Source organism: Mus musculus, chromosome 2, assembly GCF_000001635.26.
Source record: "Mus musculus strain C57BL/6J chromosome 2, GRCm38.p6 C57BL/6J".
Classification (NCBI taxonomy): domain Eukaryota; kingdom Metazoa; phylum Chordata; class Mammalia; order Rodentia; family Muridae; genus Mus; species Mus musculus.
In genome coordinates this window covers 23,174,854-23,190,011 of record NC_000068.7, presented here as the reverse complement: position 1 = coordinate 23,190,011, position 15,158 = coordinate 23,174,854, and the positions used below count along the sequence as shown (strand labels likewise).

The window sequence follows — 15,158 nt, the reverse complement described above, 5'->3', positions numbered from 1 at the left end:
AGGTGGGAAATAAGTCTGTATGGAAGAAGGTACATGCACCTCAGAAACAGGATCTAGAGACCTCTGAGCTGGAACTGACTGGAATGCCTCTTCCCTGAAGACTAGCTTTCATAATATTAGAAGGCACCATGAAAGCTTCCAAAGAGAGAAGCAACCAACAGTCCTACCCAAGTATGATACCTATGAAGCACGACATTAACCAGCCTGGCACACTAACCCCAAGAGTTCAGTAAAGGCATGCACACTTCAATAGTAACCAACAGCTCTTTAATTGGACTTAAAATCCACTCGACAGGAGAGAAATCATTCCTGGTGCTGAAAAGCTAGCCAGCTACCCAGGGATAGTAAGGATCTTAGAGGAGAACCTATAACTGCTTTTTTGCCAAACCAGCACAATCCCTAATTACATTCTAAATATGTGTCCTTATAGCCACTGATAAGAGTAGTCTTCACCCCTCATCGAGGAAAGTTCTCTCTGTAACTGACAGAGACCACTATAGAAAACTACACCTAATCAAAATGCAAAGTTGTAGAGCCCAGTCCCAACAGATAAATTGAGAGCAGAACTCCTACACCTATGGCTTAGGGATCATTTTGGAAGAGGGGATGATAAGACTGTAAAAGACAAAGAGTCATGGAGCTTGTTGTAAAACTATCTCCTAGAAATGTCAGAAGCGACACTCAAGTCTCACTAACGTGGCTGCCTAAACATGACCTCAAAAACGGTGATGCTATGTTATGCAAATGGAGACGGGAAAGCTCATCAAGTCTCATCCCTAGACAAAGAACTACATGTAAGTCAAATTGCTGAGAACAGGAGCAAGTCTTAACCAGGGAAGAGCATTCCAATCAATCAGCCATAAAAAACATACACATACAAGTGACACTACACACACTGAACAAGTTGTACTTATGTATTTAGGTACACACACAAACTGAAAAAACAAAAACAGAGACAATGGATTTAGAAAGGAGCCTAGTTGGGGGTGGGAGTTACAGGGGATGACTTGAATGAAGGGAAGAGAAGAGAAGGGGGGGGAAATGATGTAATTATAACCTCAAAAAAATATAAAGCAATTATCTTTAAGAAGATACACTCCCTTTTTAATTGCGACTTAGAGGGCTCTAGGAAGAAGAGACTTGATAGGGAAGTACCCTCGGAACTCATCGTTTAATGAACTAAACATTGTTTATTGTTTATGATTTGGGCATTGGCTTTATAGTCATTTTTTGAAGTCACAACTTGATGGTCCCAGCTTATAGTCCCAGCATTTGGGAAGCTAAGGCAGAAGAATAGTAGCAAATGTAAAACCAGCCTATGCTACATCGCAAGAACCTATCTCAAAAGTAAAAGCTTAATAAAAGTCAAAATAAATAAGTAAATCAATAAAGCAATTATTTTAAAAAAGACATACTCCCTTCTTAATTGTTATTTAACATGCTGGACTGTTATATCAGAAAAAGACAAGCTACTAATCAAAGAAAAAATAACTCACATAAGTTTTTTACTTAATTTAACCTTATTTTTGTTTCTAAATATGGAAGAGGCACGCCTACAGTGGCCAAAGGAAAATGCTCAGTCCCTGAGGGCTGGAGTTATATAATGCTGTAAGCTGGAGAGCCTGAGTAAAGGGAACAAAACTCAGATCCACGGCAAGCTCAGTACACTCTGTTAACCACTGGGCCGTCTCTAGCCTCAACCCCAAGACAAACCTTTAATGCTATAAATTTGTATTTTTAAATTGCTTTCTGTTTAAATGTGATATATGTTTTCAGTATTATTGAGCAGTAATTCTAACAGTTCTAAAGTCAAAGTAAGTAAGCCACCCGGGTTTAATATTAGTATTATTTACTTATTTACTTATTAATTATTTGCAAATCATTAATGTATTTGCAAAACCTAATATATTAAACGTCACTTTGAAATAATTTTAGAATTATTTTCTTCCTTAAGATTTTATGTCGGGGCGGGGGAAAAAAAAAAGAATTTTATGTCCACTGGTAATTAGATCATGTTCTCCAAGCCTTTAGCAGTCACTATCTATCTCTGGATTTGCACATTTTGAATATTCTCTATAAACGGAACTGTACAAGTTATTTTGTGGTAGGCTTTTCTTAATACAATGTTGTAGCACATATTCTTCACAGAATTTTTCTTTTCATACTTACTTATCTAATGCCTCTGGGAAATTTGTGGCACCTATAATGATTACTCCTTCATTGGGTTTGAAACTAGAGAGAGAAAAAAAGTACCATTTCACTGAAAACTGAAATATGGCTTACATGTAACAATACCTATATACAAAACTGTTCTTTGCTAGCCTTAGCTGATAATAAACCAGTGGTTACACAAATCACAAACCAACTGTTCCTTAGAAAAGAAAACTGACATTAAAAAGCCCGGGTTCCTCTTTAAATTTTGAAAAATTATTTTTAACTTTATCAATTCAAATTATATGATACACGACCTTTATTTAGTCAAAATGTCTTACACTGACATTAAGATAATTTATTCAGGGCAGTATTTCTTCCTTTTCAGTCATCAACTATATAGAAACTAGTGTATTATCCCTTATGTATGTTGGGAGGGGAGTGTATGAGTCAGCACTGGGGACCTAATTCAGAAATTCATATATACTAGCGGTAAAAGATTCACCATTAAGCTATACCTAAACTCCGTATCTTTCTTTAAGTCAACCAGTTTGACCTTGAATCAGTTTTCCACTTATAACTAGAATGAATGAATAAACAAATGAGAGGAGTTGATACATCAATTAGTAAGGGAAACAATATTCAAAGAAAAATTTGACTTCTTACATTTGACTGTTACCTAAACATATATAACATTTAATATCTATACAATTTTACCAAATCTTCCATGAGAAGAATTTGCATAAAGCCAACTTTGTAAATATCAAATAATGGAAGGTACCTGTTACTCTAAATTGCCATTAAAATAGGATAAATGCTAATTTTCAAAATATTTTATCATATTTAACCAAGACTCAATTACCCATCCATTTCAGCAAGAAGCTGATTGATCGTCTGCCTTGAATACGGGTGCATTGGAGATTCAATTCTCTTTCCACCAACAGAATCTAATTCATCGATGAATATAACACAAGGAGCATTTGCTTTTGCTTCTCCTAAGAAAACAAAAAATATTCAAATAACTTGAAAGAAATCAACACTTTTTGAACATAAAAATATTAAAAACTGTAAGACTATCAAAGAGTCATGTTTAAGAACTGGTTTCCACTCTTCCTATTTGTACAAATTAATATAATTAGAATTAAAGCTAATAAATATTAATTACATGCTACAGAATTGATAAATAAAATAAAAAAACAAAAAAACTCAAGAATTTTTCAACATCAACAGTCCCTAACTTCATCTAGCACATCTACCAGGCCTTATGATTGTTTAGCCTATATTAGAAAAGAATGCAGGGCCAGTAAGAGAGCTCAGTAGCAAACGGGCTTGAGTTCAATTCCTGAACCCCCCAAAAAGGTAGAGGAGAATATTTACTTTGTATATATTTCACACATATGTACAAAGTAAAATTGTTTAAATAAAGCACATAGCTTCATTAAGTTACCTGAAACTAAAGCCAATTATCAAGGAAAGGATAAAGAAAACATTACTGTTTCTCTACCAGTTTGAAATATACACCAAACATACTAAAAAGATTTCTGATCCTGCTGGCTCCTACGCCCACAAACATCTCATCAAACTCTGATCCAGAAGCATAATAAAAAGGGACGTCAGCTTCTCCTGCCACAGCTCGGGCAAGAAGCGTCTTCCCTGTTCCTGGTGGCCCAACTAAAAGAATTCCTAGAAGAAAAAGAGACAAGAACAAGTCATTAATTTTTAAATCCCTCAATAAGAAGCTCTATCACAAATACTCACTGCTGTAACAGTAATGTTCAATATTGCTAAACATGGCAGAAACAAACAAACAAACAACAACAAAGAGAAAAAACAACCAACAAGTTTCTGTTTATGTTCCATTTTAAATTTTTCTCTGTACCATTTACATATTACTTGTAGCAAGGAGAGGTTGTCCACACCTTTAATCTTAGCACCTGGGAGGCAGAAGCAAAAGCAAAAATTCTCTGTGAATTCAGAACCAGCCTTGTTTTTACAGTAGTTTCAGGCCAGCCAGGGGGAACAGAATGAGAGTCTATATCAAACTGTGTGTGTGTGTGTGTGTGTGTGTGTGTGTAAAATCCACATATCAAGAAGCAAGACAAGAAAAGAGTACTAAGACAAAGGAATACAGATTAATTTATAACAACATAAAATTCACACTAAAAAATAAACAGCCAAATATAAATGAAATGATAAATAACTTCCATAAGAGACTAAAAATATTTCCTAGAAAAAAAATATTTTCTAGAGACATAAGGTATAAACTAAAAACAAAACAAGAGAAGCCAATATTAAACAAATAATGCGAATTTGGGCTGCGTTAGATAAGACTAGAGCAGCATCTCTACATTCAGGTGGCACAGTTGATATTTATAGCTCTCTTATGTTCAAGGGAGAAATGAATGCATATAGGCAAACACAGAAAAATTATTTGACAAAATGTCAAATACTGTTGGGTCTATATTGATAATACATAAATGTTAACTGCTATTATTCCAAGGTTTCCCAAATATTTAAGTTTTCATAACAGTAAGACTTTCCCATAGTAAGTTGGAAAAAGGTAATCCCTTATTTGTATATAACTTTTCTAATTTACATTAAAAAGCAATAAAGCTGCAGTGATGTTGCAATTTTAACATTTTTTAAAAAGTATAGACAAGCTAAAAAGCAGCATGAAGGTCACATAGTATTACCGTGCTTTAGTGATACCTGACTGGCTTAAGTTGCTTATCAGTATTAACTTAATACATTTTAGTATATATCTCAAGATCTTTCCATAAATTTATGATAATGCTTTATTAGAAATTAAGTGCAACTAGTTTTAAATATTCTCTCTATAATATTATATCTCCATGTCCCTAACTGGGAAAAGTTTTGGGAACATACTCCTACTTTCTCTGTAGAACTCCCAGAAGAGATGTTCCCAGTAGTCTAAAATCTTGCCTTACACTGCAGTCTGGATCATTTGAAACACCTATCAATTAATTGCCTGCTAAAGGCCTGCCTAAGCTACTGCTGAAAGACTGTCAAAACTTAAGAGAGACAGAAGCTAGTGAAGAGATGGGCCACTGAAGGGTGGATTTTATCTCCAATCCTGTTCCACATTAATAGCTGAGCCTTCAAAGGACAGACTGTGTATTTTACCCTGAGCCACACATGCAAAGGCGTGCCTTCGAAGGGTAGGCTGTGTCTACTACAGCGAACCACCTTCTCCACTCAGCCCTCTACTGTGAGATGAGCTTTGTGCTACCATGCACTGTAATGCTTAGCCTCACCTCAAACCTCAATGATGGATCAGGACTGTGGAATCAAACCTCTAAAACTACAAGCCTGAAACAAACCTTTAAAGACAACAAACAAAAACGAATTATAACCTTTAACATAGAAATTCTATTCCTATAAATCTGTTCCCTTTTTTAAATATAAAGCTAAGTCTCGGATTATTGAGGCTAACCTCAAATTACTCCATTACCTGCTTTACCTCCCACAGGCTGGGTTTACAGGCTCAGTTTCTACCATGGGGGGAATCAAATCTTGAGCTGTTAGACATAATGGATAAGCACCATACAAACTGAGATGCAGACCCACCTATCCCTTACAAAACTATTCTAAGTAACAATCTGACTGAAGGGCAAAACCTGGGTTAAAGTGGTCATCAAACTGCCATCTTTAGTAGAAAAAGAAAATCATATAAATGTTTACATAAAAGTACACATGCTAAAAATAATTACCATTTTGTCTTTATAATTACAAAGATCATGAGTACAATTTCCATAGTTTCACTTAACAAAAAACTTCAAAATTTTTCTCATATATATATTGAAAAACAAAACAAAACAAAACACCTGAAGAGTTGGGTATAGTTCAATGTTAATGGCACTTAGCAACTTTGCACAAGGTAAGTGAGTTAGATCTCCCATACAAGATCAAAAACATCAGTGCTTAGTGTGACCCTGGATTCATGCCTGACCCTGATGGGGGTGACATTAAATAGATTGAGACTAGAACAAATGATGAATTTTGTGTATAAACAGAGAAGTTAACAATTCTAAATCCATGTAAAAGTGCTAGTCTTAACTATACAAATGCTATAGAAAAAAAATATATCTTTATGTCAAGTTAGAGAGATGGCTCACTATTTAAAAGCACCGGATTCTCTTCTAGACAACACAGTTTCAATTCCCAGCACCCACATAGCAATTCACAACCTGTATAACTCATCTTGGGAAAAGCTGATGCTCTCTTCTTCCCTCTACTAGCACCTGGTATACACAGGCTAGGCAGACATACACATAGGCAAAATAATACCATATACATAAACTTTAAATTTTTTTTAATTTAAAAAATCCTTTTTGGTAAATATACAGCCAAGTATTAAGAGAAGCATTATATCTCATTAAAAAGAAGTCATAGAACTTTATGTGTGCAATAGGCACATATCTTTATAAACAATAATTAGGAATTGAATTTCAATCAGTTATAATATTATCAAATAAGATCTGTAATATATTACTTTATGTTTTACACCAAATCATGATAAGAGGGAGAATCTCTTACCTTTGGGAAGTTTACCTCCAAGCACAGTAAACTTCTGTGGATTTTTCAAGAATTCAACCACTTCCTGTAACTCTTGTTTGGCTTCCTCCACCTTAAACAGTCAATTTACCAAATAATAATGGTTAGACTATCAAAGATTATCTTTGGTAATCATATATTTAATGTAGGTTTGAGTGAACTTGGCCTTTTTCAGTGAAAAGTATTTTTAACACACGAAAGGTTTTCTGTCAAACCTTATTTCTAATTACACTGCATCCTTATTTTGCCAACAAAGGTCCTGTGACATTCTCATCTTTACTCAGTAGGAGAAACAAGTCAGGCTTCAACTGAAACTATTACGGAGATCACAGCTCAGAGACAAAGGGCAATCTGAACAATCGAAACTGTTTAGGTCATGATTATATTTCTAGAAAATTTCCCAAAAGTATATGAACTACCACTCCATGGCACAGCATGGCTAGATCCCAACCAAGACCATCATGCTGAGCAAAGGAAGGTACAAAACAGGGCATTCTGTGTGTACTCCAGCTATTAGGATAGAAAAGTAGAAGCAAAGTGAAGTGTCTGACAGAAGGGAGACTCTCCTCTCACTGATGCAGACAGTAACAGAAGAGGCCTCTGGGAGGCTGTGGGCTTCTAATGTTCTTTGTTGGGCTGGAAACTGATGAAACACATGTGCTCATTCTTGAAATTTATTATGTATGTACTTTTAAGCAAATATGTTAAATTTCAAAAACACCTGAATGAGTTCCTTTTCTAAGAAAACCCAAGGGCACTGCACAGTGAAAGACTAAAATATCTTTACTTAAAATAATGAGTAAATGGTAATTTTAAAGTCTAAGAATAAAGTAAGAGATACCATTTACTTCTCAAAATAAGCATTATCTGCCCCCACTCTCTGTAGCAAAAAATATCTCTAGTTGAGCAATAGGAAAGCTACTGGGTTGAGTTAACAGCATCAAGATACTAATATTCTAAACAGCTCTTATATTTTAGAAGCAGTGCTATATATACATGCATACTCAAAAATTCTGAGCCAGGCATGGTGGCGCACGCCTTTAATCCCAGCACTCGGAAGGCAGAGGCAGGTGGATTTCTGAGTCGAGGCCAGCCTGGTCTACAGAGTGAGTTCCAGGACAGCCAAGGCTATACAGAGAAACCCTGTCTCAAAAAAACCAAAAAAAAAAAAAATTCTGGGCAAGAAATGATTATTATGTAAGTTTAAAAAGTGTGGCAAAACTGTGCAATAGCAAAACCTATTATGGTAAATTCTGCCAAGTTACTTTGCTCACATGAACTTAAATTTTGTCAGAATTTACTCAGTTCTGTGGTTTAGTTGCCAGTCTATCTCTGGTTCTATACTCAGACATTGCCTCATCCCCTCTGAAGCAAAAAACTTCAACCAAAAACAGCTTCAACAAGAATTCATTTTTTTAAAGATTTACTTCATCACCAGGCATGATGCCACATGTCTATAATCTCTCAGTACTCAAGAGGTAGAGGCAGGTGGATCTGTGAGTCTGAGGCCACGCTAGTCTACAGAGTGAGTTCCAGGACAGCCAGGGCTGTTACACAGACAGACCATCTTGAAAAACCTACATAGATAAGTAGGTAGGTAGGTAGGTAAATAGGTGGGTGTATAGATGGACGATGGATGGATGGATGGATGGATGGATAGATAGATAGATGTGCTGTAATTTTTAATATTATGTATGCCTGTGTAGAGTATGTGCATGCTGAGTACAGGCGCTCATGGAGGCCAGAAGATGAGTGGGATTCCCTGGAACTAAAGTTATAAGCAGTTGTGAGCTACCTGTGCGTAACTGGAACTGAACTTAGGTCTTGTCAAGACCAGTAAGCACGCTTAACCACTACAGCATCCCTCAGACAGAATAGAAAGGTCACGGCTCCATATTAATGATTAAATTTTTTTTTTGTCAGCTAGAGGCCATTATTTTTATTATTTTTTCTAACATGCCTGTAATGATTCAAATTTTACATATCAATCATATCAACCTTTTCCTAAATTATTCACTTTCTGTAATTCAAACAGAGCTCACAGCTTTAAATTGCAAGAAAAATTTGGGGCAGCTTGATATAACCAGATGGAAGCCTAATGCAGAGTATCAATTAGACAAAATATAAGAAAACAACAAAAAAAGAAAGAAAAGCAAAAGAAAAAATTCTTAACTTACCCCTTTAACATGTTCAAAAGTGACATTTTTCATCTGGACAGGGTCTACCGCAGAATCAAGTCCTGTAGTTGTCCGAAAGCGCACTAACAAGAAGAAAATATTCGAGCATATTTGATTTCAAAGTCTAGAAAAATTGCCTGTCTTGGAAGCTTTATCAAATTAATCTGAAAGAAATGGTGTTTTGAGCCGGGCGTGGTGGCGCACCCCTTTAATCCCAGAACTCGGGAGGCAGAGGCAGGTGAATTTCTGAGTTCAAGGCCAGCCTGGTCTACAAAGTGAGTTCCAGGACAGCCAGGACTACAAAGAGAAACCCTGCCTCGAAAAACCAAAAAAAAAAAAAAAAAAAAAGAAAGAAAAGAAAAGAAATAGTGTTCTGGATTCTAGACCATGTTTAACAACAGTTAAGATTTTCAGTAACAATTTTCCTCTTTTTTGGGGCGGGGGGGGGGGGTGGTATTTCGAGGCAGGGTTTCTCTGTGTAGCCCTGGCTGTCCTGGAACTCACTCTGTAGACCAGGCTGGCAATGAACTCAGAAATCCACCTGCCTCTGCCTCCCGAGTGCTGGGATTAAAGGCGTGCATCACTATGCCCAGCTATTTTCCTCTTTCTATAATCTTGGTTTTTTGGGGTTTTTGTTTTGTTTTGTTTTGTTTTTCGAGACAGGGTTTCTCTGTGTAGCTCTGGCTGTCCTGGAACTCACTTTGTAGACCAGGCTGGCCTCGAACTCAGAAATTCACCTGCCTCTGCCTCCCAAGTGCTGGGATTAAAGCATGTGCCACTACGCCTGGCCTCTTTCTTTCTATAATCTTAAAATTATATGATTAAAAATCTTAAATTGTTTAGGAAACTGAGTTAAAGTCAGCATTTATTTTAAAATGTTTGTTTTTATCAATCCCTATCTAAACGTACAAAATATATATTTGAAACAGCTAGTCATTCTTCAAAATTGGTATTAACTGGCCACACTGAAGAACCAAAGCAAACGAGGATACAGGGCTAAGAGGACAGCCAATATTTGGCCTGTCATTCAATGTCAGCAAGGTCCCAGAAAAGGATAGAATACTCCTAAAACTGTACTACAGTGTTATAAACCCCAGTAATTCACTGCTCCTCTCCATCAGAGATGGTGGAGACCCTAGGATGCTATCCAGCACACAATCTGCAAATAGAATGATCATTATAGACAAAATGTCTCTGATGTTACCATGAGAATCCATGTGGTCAGCAACCCTGACCCATCTCAGAATATGGCAGAGATTATGGGCAGAAGAAAAACTAGACATGCCAAGGGGCTCACCCTAAATTCCTAAAAGGAACCCTAAGGAGTCTTCACAGTAAAAAGAAAATAGGCAAATTTTTGGCCACCTATATGGTTTTAAACACCCAGCAGGAAAGCACTGACAAAAAAGTAGATTAATGACAATATAAAACAAACAACTAGCATATATTTTTAAAAAGACAAAGAATGATTCAGTCCTTATAAGCTTTCCCATTGCACTCTAAGTGTGGGCTACTGACATGCCATGCCATGGAAGACATTAAAAGAAACTAACACTATAATTAGAGCTAAGTGTAAATAAATATTTTCTTCTGCCTAAACTCTGATGTTCTACTAAGAGCTATCAACCTGACACAACCTAAAATCCCCTGGTGAGAGTGACAGGGAACCTCAATAGAGAATTGCCTTGAATAAGTGGATATTAGCCATAAAGTACAGAATACTCATGATATACCCCAAGAAGGTAAACAAGAAGGAAGGCCCAAACAGGGTGCCTGAATCTCACTTAGAAGGGAAAACAAATAGTCTTAGGAGGTAGAGGGAGGGAGGAAAATGGGCAGGAGAGGAATGGGTAGGCAAATGGGTAGGGAGGATCAGGTGCAGGGAGAGACAGGAGGCCCAATGAGCCAGGAGAATGAATGGAAATCTGCAGCTGCCTGGGTGGAGGGAGGGGAGAATCTTTAGGAAGTCCCAAAGACCTGGGATAGGGGAGGTTCCCAGGAGTCACTGTGGATGACATTAGCCAAGATGCCCAACTATAGGGACATGGAACCTGCAGAGGCCACCTCCTGTAGTCAGGCAGGACCCCCAGTGGACAGATAAGAACACCAACCTACCTACTAAATTTTTGACCCAAAATTTGTTCTATCTAAAAGAAACGCAGGGAATGGAGCAGAGACTGAAGGAATGGCCAACCAACAACCAGCTCAACTTTGAAACCCATCCTATGGGCAAGCACCAATCCCTGACATTACTAATGATACTCTTAGGAGCCTAGAATAACCTCTGATAACCTCTGTTGAGACTTTACCCAACAGTGGACTGAAACAGAAGTGGATACCCACAGACAAATATTAGACGGAGGTGGAGGACATCTATGGAAGAGTTGGGGAAGGACTAAAGGCCCTGAAGTAGATGGGAACCCCACAGGAAGACCAACAATGTCAACAAAACTGGACCCGAGAGCTCTCAAAATCTGAGCCACCAACAGAAGAGCATTCACAGGTTGTAATGAGCCCCACTCTCTGCCCCCAGCACATTTGTACTACACAGGCAGTTCAGTCTTCATGGAAGAGGATATGCCTAAACTGCCAGGGTAGGAGGATGGGGCGGGGTGAGGGTGGGGGGTCCCACCCTATCAGAAGAGAAGGGGAGAACTCAGGAAAGAAGGGACTAGGAGTAGGAACAGCATTTGGGATGTAAACAAATTATTTTTTTAAAAAAGAATTGCCTTGATCAGACTGCTTTGCAGACAAAGATTATCTATGGGGCACTCTTTGATTGCCATCTGATGGAGAAGGACTCAGTCCACTGTAGGTAGTAGTACCATCACTAGGCAGGTAGGTAGTCTTCATCTGTGTAAAAAAGGCTACACACTGTGTTAACTTCCCCCAATGATGAATTGTAACGTGGAAGTGAAAGGCAGATAAACCCTTTCCTCCCCAAGTTGTTTATCACAGCAATAGAAAATTAGAATGATTGAAATTAGAATACCTAACAAGGACTTCAACACTGTGATGTTTATCACTGTCAATTTGATAGGCTCTAGGTGAGAAACTTCTGGGCATGCCTACAAGGGAGTGTCTAAATTGGATTGAGACAGGAAGAGCAACCTAAATAAAGGTGAGGGTCCTATCCTGAATAAAAAGAAGAAAGTAAACTAAACACCAGCGTTTCACTTCTCTCTGATTCCTGACTGAAGCTACAATGTGACCAGCTACCTCAAGCTGCTGCTATCCTGGAACTGTGAGGAGCCAAAATAAATAATCCCTTCCTAAAGTTGCTTTTGTCAGACATTGTTTCAGCAATGAGAATAGTAACTGATATACTTGTTGACAAAGGCTGAGTCTCTAAGCCCAAGGCCCAACTATTATCCCAAAATACACATCAGAGCTCCTTCAGTCAATCCATACCCCAAGCCATCCAAGGCTAATTATTTTGGGGACTAACAGCTGGGATGGTTTGAATTAGAACACTGAAGTAGACATAGGTATGTGAACACTTAGTCCTTGGTTGGTGGTGCTATTTAGGGAAGTTATGGAATCTTTAGGACAAGAAGTCTTCCTGGTGGAAGTGTAGGCTTTGAGAGCTTATAGCCTTATCCCAATTCCAGTTCACTCTGCTTTCTGCATGAATGAAAATGTTGAGCCATCTTCCTGCTCATCTCCACCTATCATGCCATCCCTGCTTTTATGAACTCATTACATAAACCAAACAGAAACTGGTACATAAACCAAAATAAACTTTTTTACTGTTTTTTTGTTTTGTGAGCTTTGTTTTTGTTTTTTGAGACAGGATCTCACTATATAGCTCTGGCTGGCATGGAAATTACTATATAAATCAGACTACCCTTCAACTTAGATATATACCTTCCTCTTGCTGAGAGTAAATGTGTGCACCATGAATCCAGTTACCAGATATTTATAAAACCAGCTTGGAATTAGATTATCATCGATTTTGATCTTCATGGTGGAAATATATGATCTCACTGGTCAAAAGTCTTTGGACTTTGCTTTTAGGGTTTTTTTTTTTTTTTCCTTTTGTTTTTGTGAAACAGGGCTTCTCTGTGTAGCCCTGACTGTCCTGTAACTGTTGGACTTGAACTCACAGAGATCCACATGCCTCTGTTTCCCAAGTACTAGGATTAAAGGTGTGCACTACTCCCAAACTTTGCACCCTTACCTGCTGTTTAATGTTATTTTTCTAGTTCACTGTTGTTTCTCCCTCAGATAACCCTGTAGTAGTAAATGCCATATGTTTAAGTTCTTTTGATTTCTAAGGCCTTGAAAGCAAAAATCTCTACAGCCCATTTTATCCATCATTATTATTAGCCAGACTGAATAACCCACCTCCAAAGTGATTTTAGGGTTCCAGTTCTTCAGGGTATATTGTTAAGTAGCTGGTTGGATAGCTATCAGCAGGCTTGAGGGTAACCGGGGATAGACTCCTCATTCATAATCAGCTTTTAAAACCAAGAACTGAGCTGAAGGACTACTACTGGTCAAAATATGGGAGCCAAGTCTTATTCTGAACTATGCAGAAGGTCATCACTAAATAGCTAAACTTGACAAGATTACTACGATTCAGCCGGAAGCTGATGAAGCATAAAGATACAGGGGGCTTGAGGGATAGCTTAGTAGTTAAGAGCACTAGCTACTCTTGTAGAGTACCTGGGTTAAGTTCCTACAACCCACACACATCTCACAATCACTTTAAACTCCAGCTCCAGGGGACTCAATGCCCTTCTCTGGCCTCCACGAGAACCAGATACACATGTGCACACACACATTCATACAGGTAAAACACTCACAAATCTTAAAAAAGAACTCCTTAGTAAAAGAGCTCCTCAGTAAAGGTAAACCCAAGTGAGCTACTCAGTCACCTAGACAGAAAAAGGTGCCAACACTGTCTTTTTAGAGGCTTCAGAAATGGAGACTGCCTGAAACGTAGGATTAATGTAGTTATAATCTTTGTCGACACTCTCTACTCTGCAAACAACTCCCTAGCTTTCACTCTGCTATGCGAAAACAAGCAAAGCCTCTGTGGCTGCAAACCCTGTAATCCTAGCACACAGGAGGTGGTCAGGAGCACCAGGAGCTCAAGGTCAGCTCTAAGTCACAGAAATCTTGAGTCCAAAATTTCTCAGAGCTGAAATAAAGCTCTATTGGTATGGTGATCATCCATCATGCATGAACCTGAGTTTAATCCCCAGTGCCCCATAAATTAGACATGTAATTACATGTCTCTAATCCCAGCACTCAATCTTGTTTCAAAGAAAAAAAGGATGGAGAAAAAAATTCTTTAATGGTTTTCAGAGTTTTGTGAATAATAATCTTATGAGGGACATATTAATGAATGCTTAGAAGACATCATTTTTAAAAACTACAATAGTTTTAATTTTAAAATTATTCATTTAACGGCTTGAGAGATGGCTAGGTGGTTAAGAGCACTGAGTACTCTTCTGAAGGTCCTGAGTTCAAATCCTAGCAACCACAAGGTGGCTCACAACCATCTGTACAGCTACAGTGTATTCATATACATAAAATAAATAAGTCTTAAAAAAAGGAAAAAATTATTCATTTAATAACTTATTATTCTGATATAACTAGCCACAGAAGTAGAATTTTGAAAATATTACTTTAAACCCAGCATAAACAAATGGTATACTAATTTTTTTAAAGTCAAACTAAATGAACCTCACTTCTCAAATATTCTTCCCCATTAACAATAACTCTAAGTTCAACAAAAGAAAATTTTGGTATGATAGTAAGTAAAATTATTTGTTACAATTGTAAAAAATATAAAAGCCAGATGTTTAAGGAGGAAATAAATTAACTCAGATATATGAAAGTCTTTACCAGATAAAAACGGATTTTTTAAGAGTCCATAAATGCCAAACAGGAGCAAAACAAAGAGGATCAGACGAGTTCGCCTTAAGGAATCTGAAAGAGGAAAAGGACTTGAATTAAATGACAACAATGAAATATAACACCTTTATGGCCAAGCATTAGTTAAGACTTTAAGATGAGAATATTGTCACTGGTGGAATATTTATCATGCCTGAAGCCCTACGTTGAATCCTCAGGAGAACAACAAAAAATTGTTTTTAAAGTTTAGGTTTATAGAAAAGTTGAAAGTGTATTTTTACCACCCACCTTGCCCTGACCACCAACTAACATGCATTTATGAAGTAAACTTGTTAGCAAGAAAACCAGTATTTGTACAGTTGTATCTGGTATAATTTATATGAGGGCTTA

At 37.4% G+C, this 15,158-nt stretch overlaps 1 protein-coding gene across 2 annotated transcripts in view; it reads right to left on the bottom strand.

Annotated features, from left to right (window-relative positions):
• Yme1l1 (YME1-like 1 (S. cerevisiae)) overlaps positions 1 to 15,158 on the bottom strand; it is a 43,819-nt gene that overhangs the window by 9,249 nt on the left and 19,412 nt on the right. For both annotated transcript variants that reach the window (XM_017318939.1, NM_013771.5), the window contains exons 7-12: positions 14,760 to 14,843; positions 8,904 to 8,986; positions 6,709 to 6,799; positions 3,682 to 3,834; positions 3,014 to 3,146; positions 2,170 to 2,232 (exon numbers count right to left, since the gene is read on the bottom strand). In XM_017318939.1, coding sequence (XP_017174428.1) covers positions 2,170 to 2,232; positions 3,014 to 3,146; positions 3,682 to 3,834; positions 6,709 to 6,799; positions 8,904 to 8,986; positions 14,760 to 14,843 — 607 coding nt within the window. The remainder of the gene's footprint in view (positions 1 to 2,169; positions 2,233 to 3,013; positions 3,147 to 3,681; positions 3,835 to 6,708; positions 6,800 to 8,903; positions 8,987 to 14,759; positions 14,844 to 15,158) is intronic.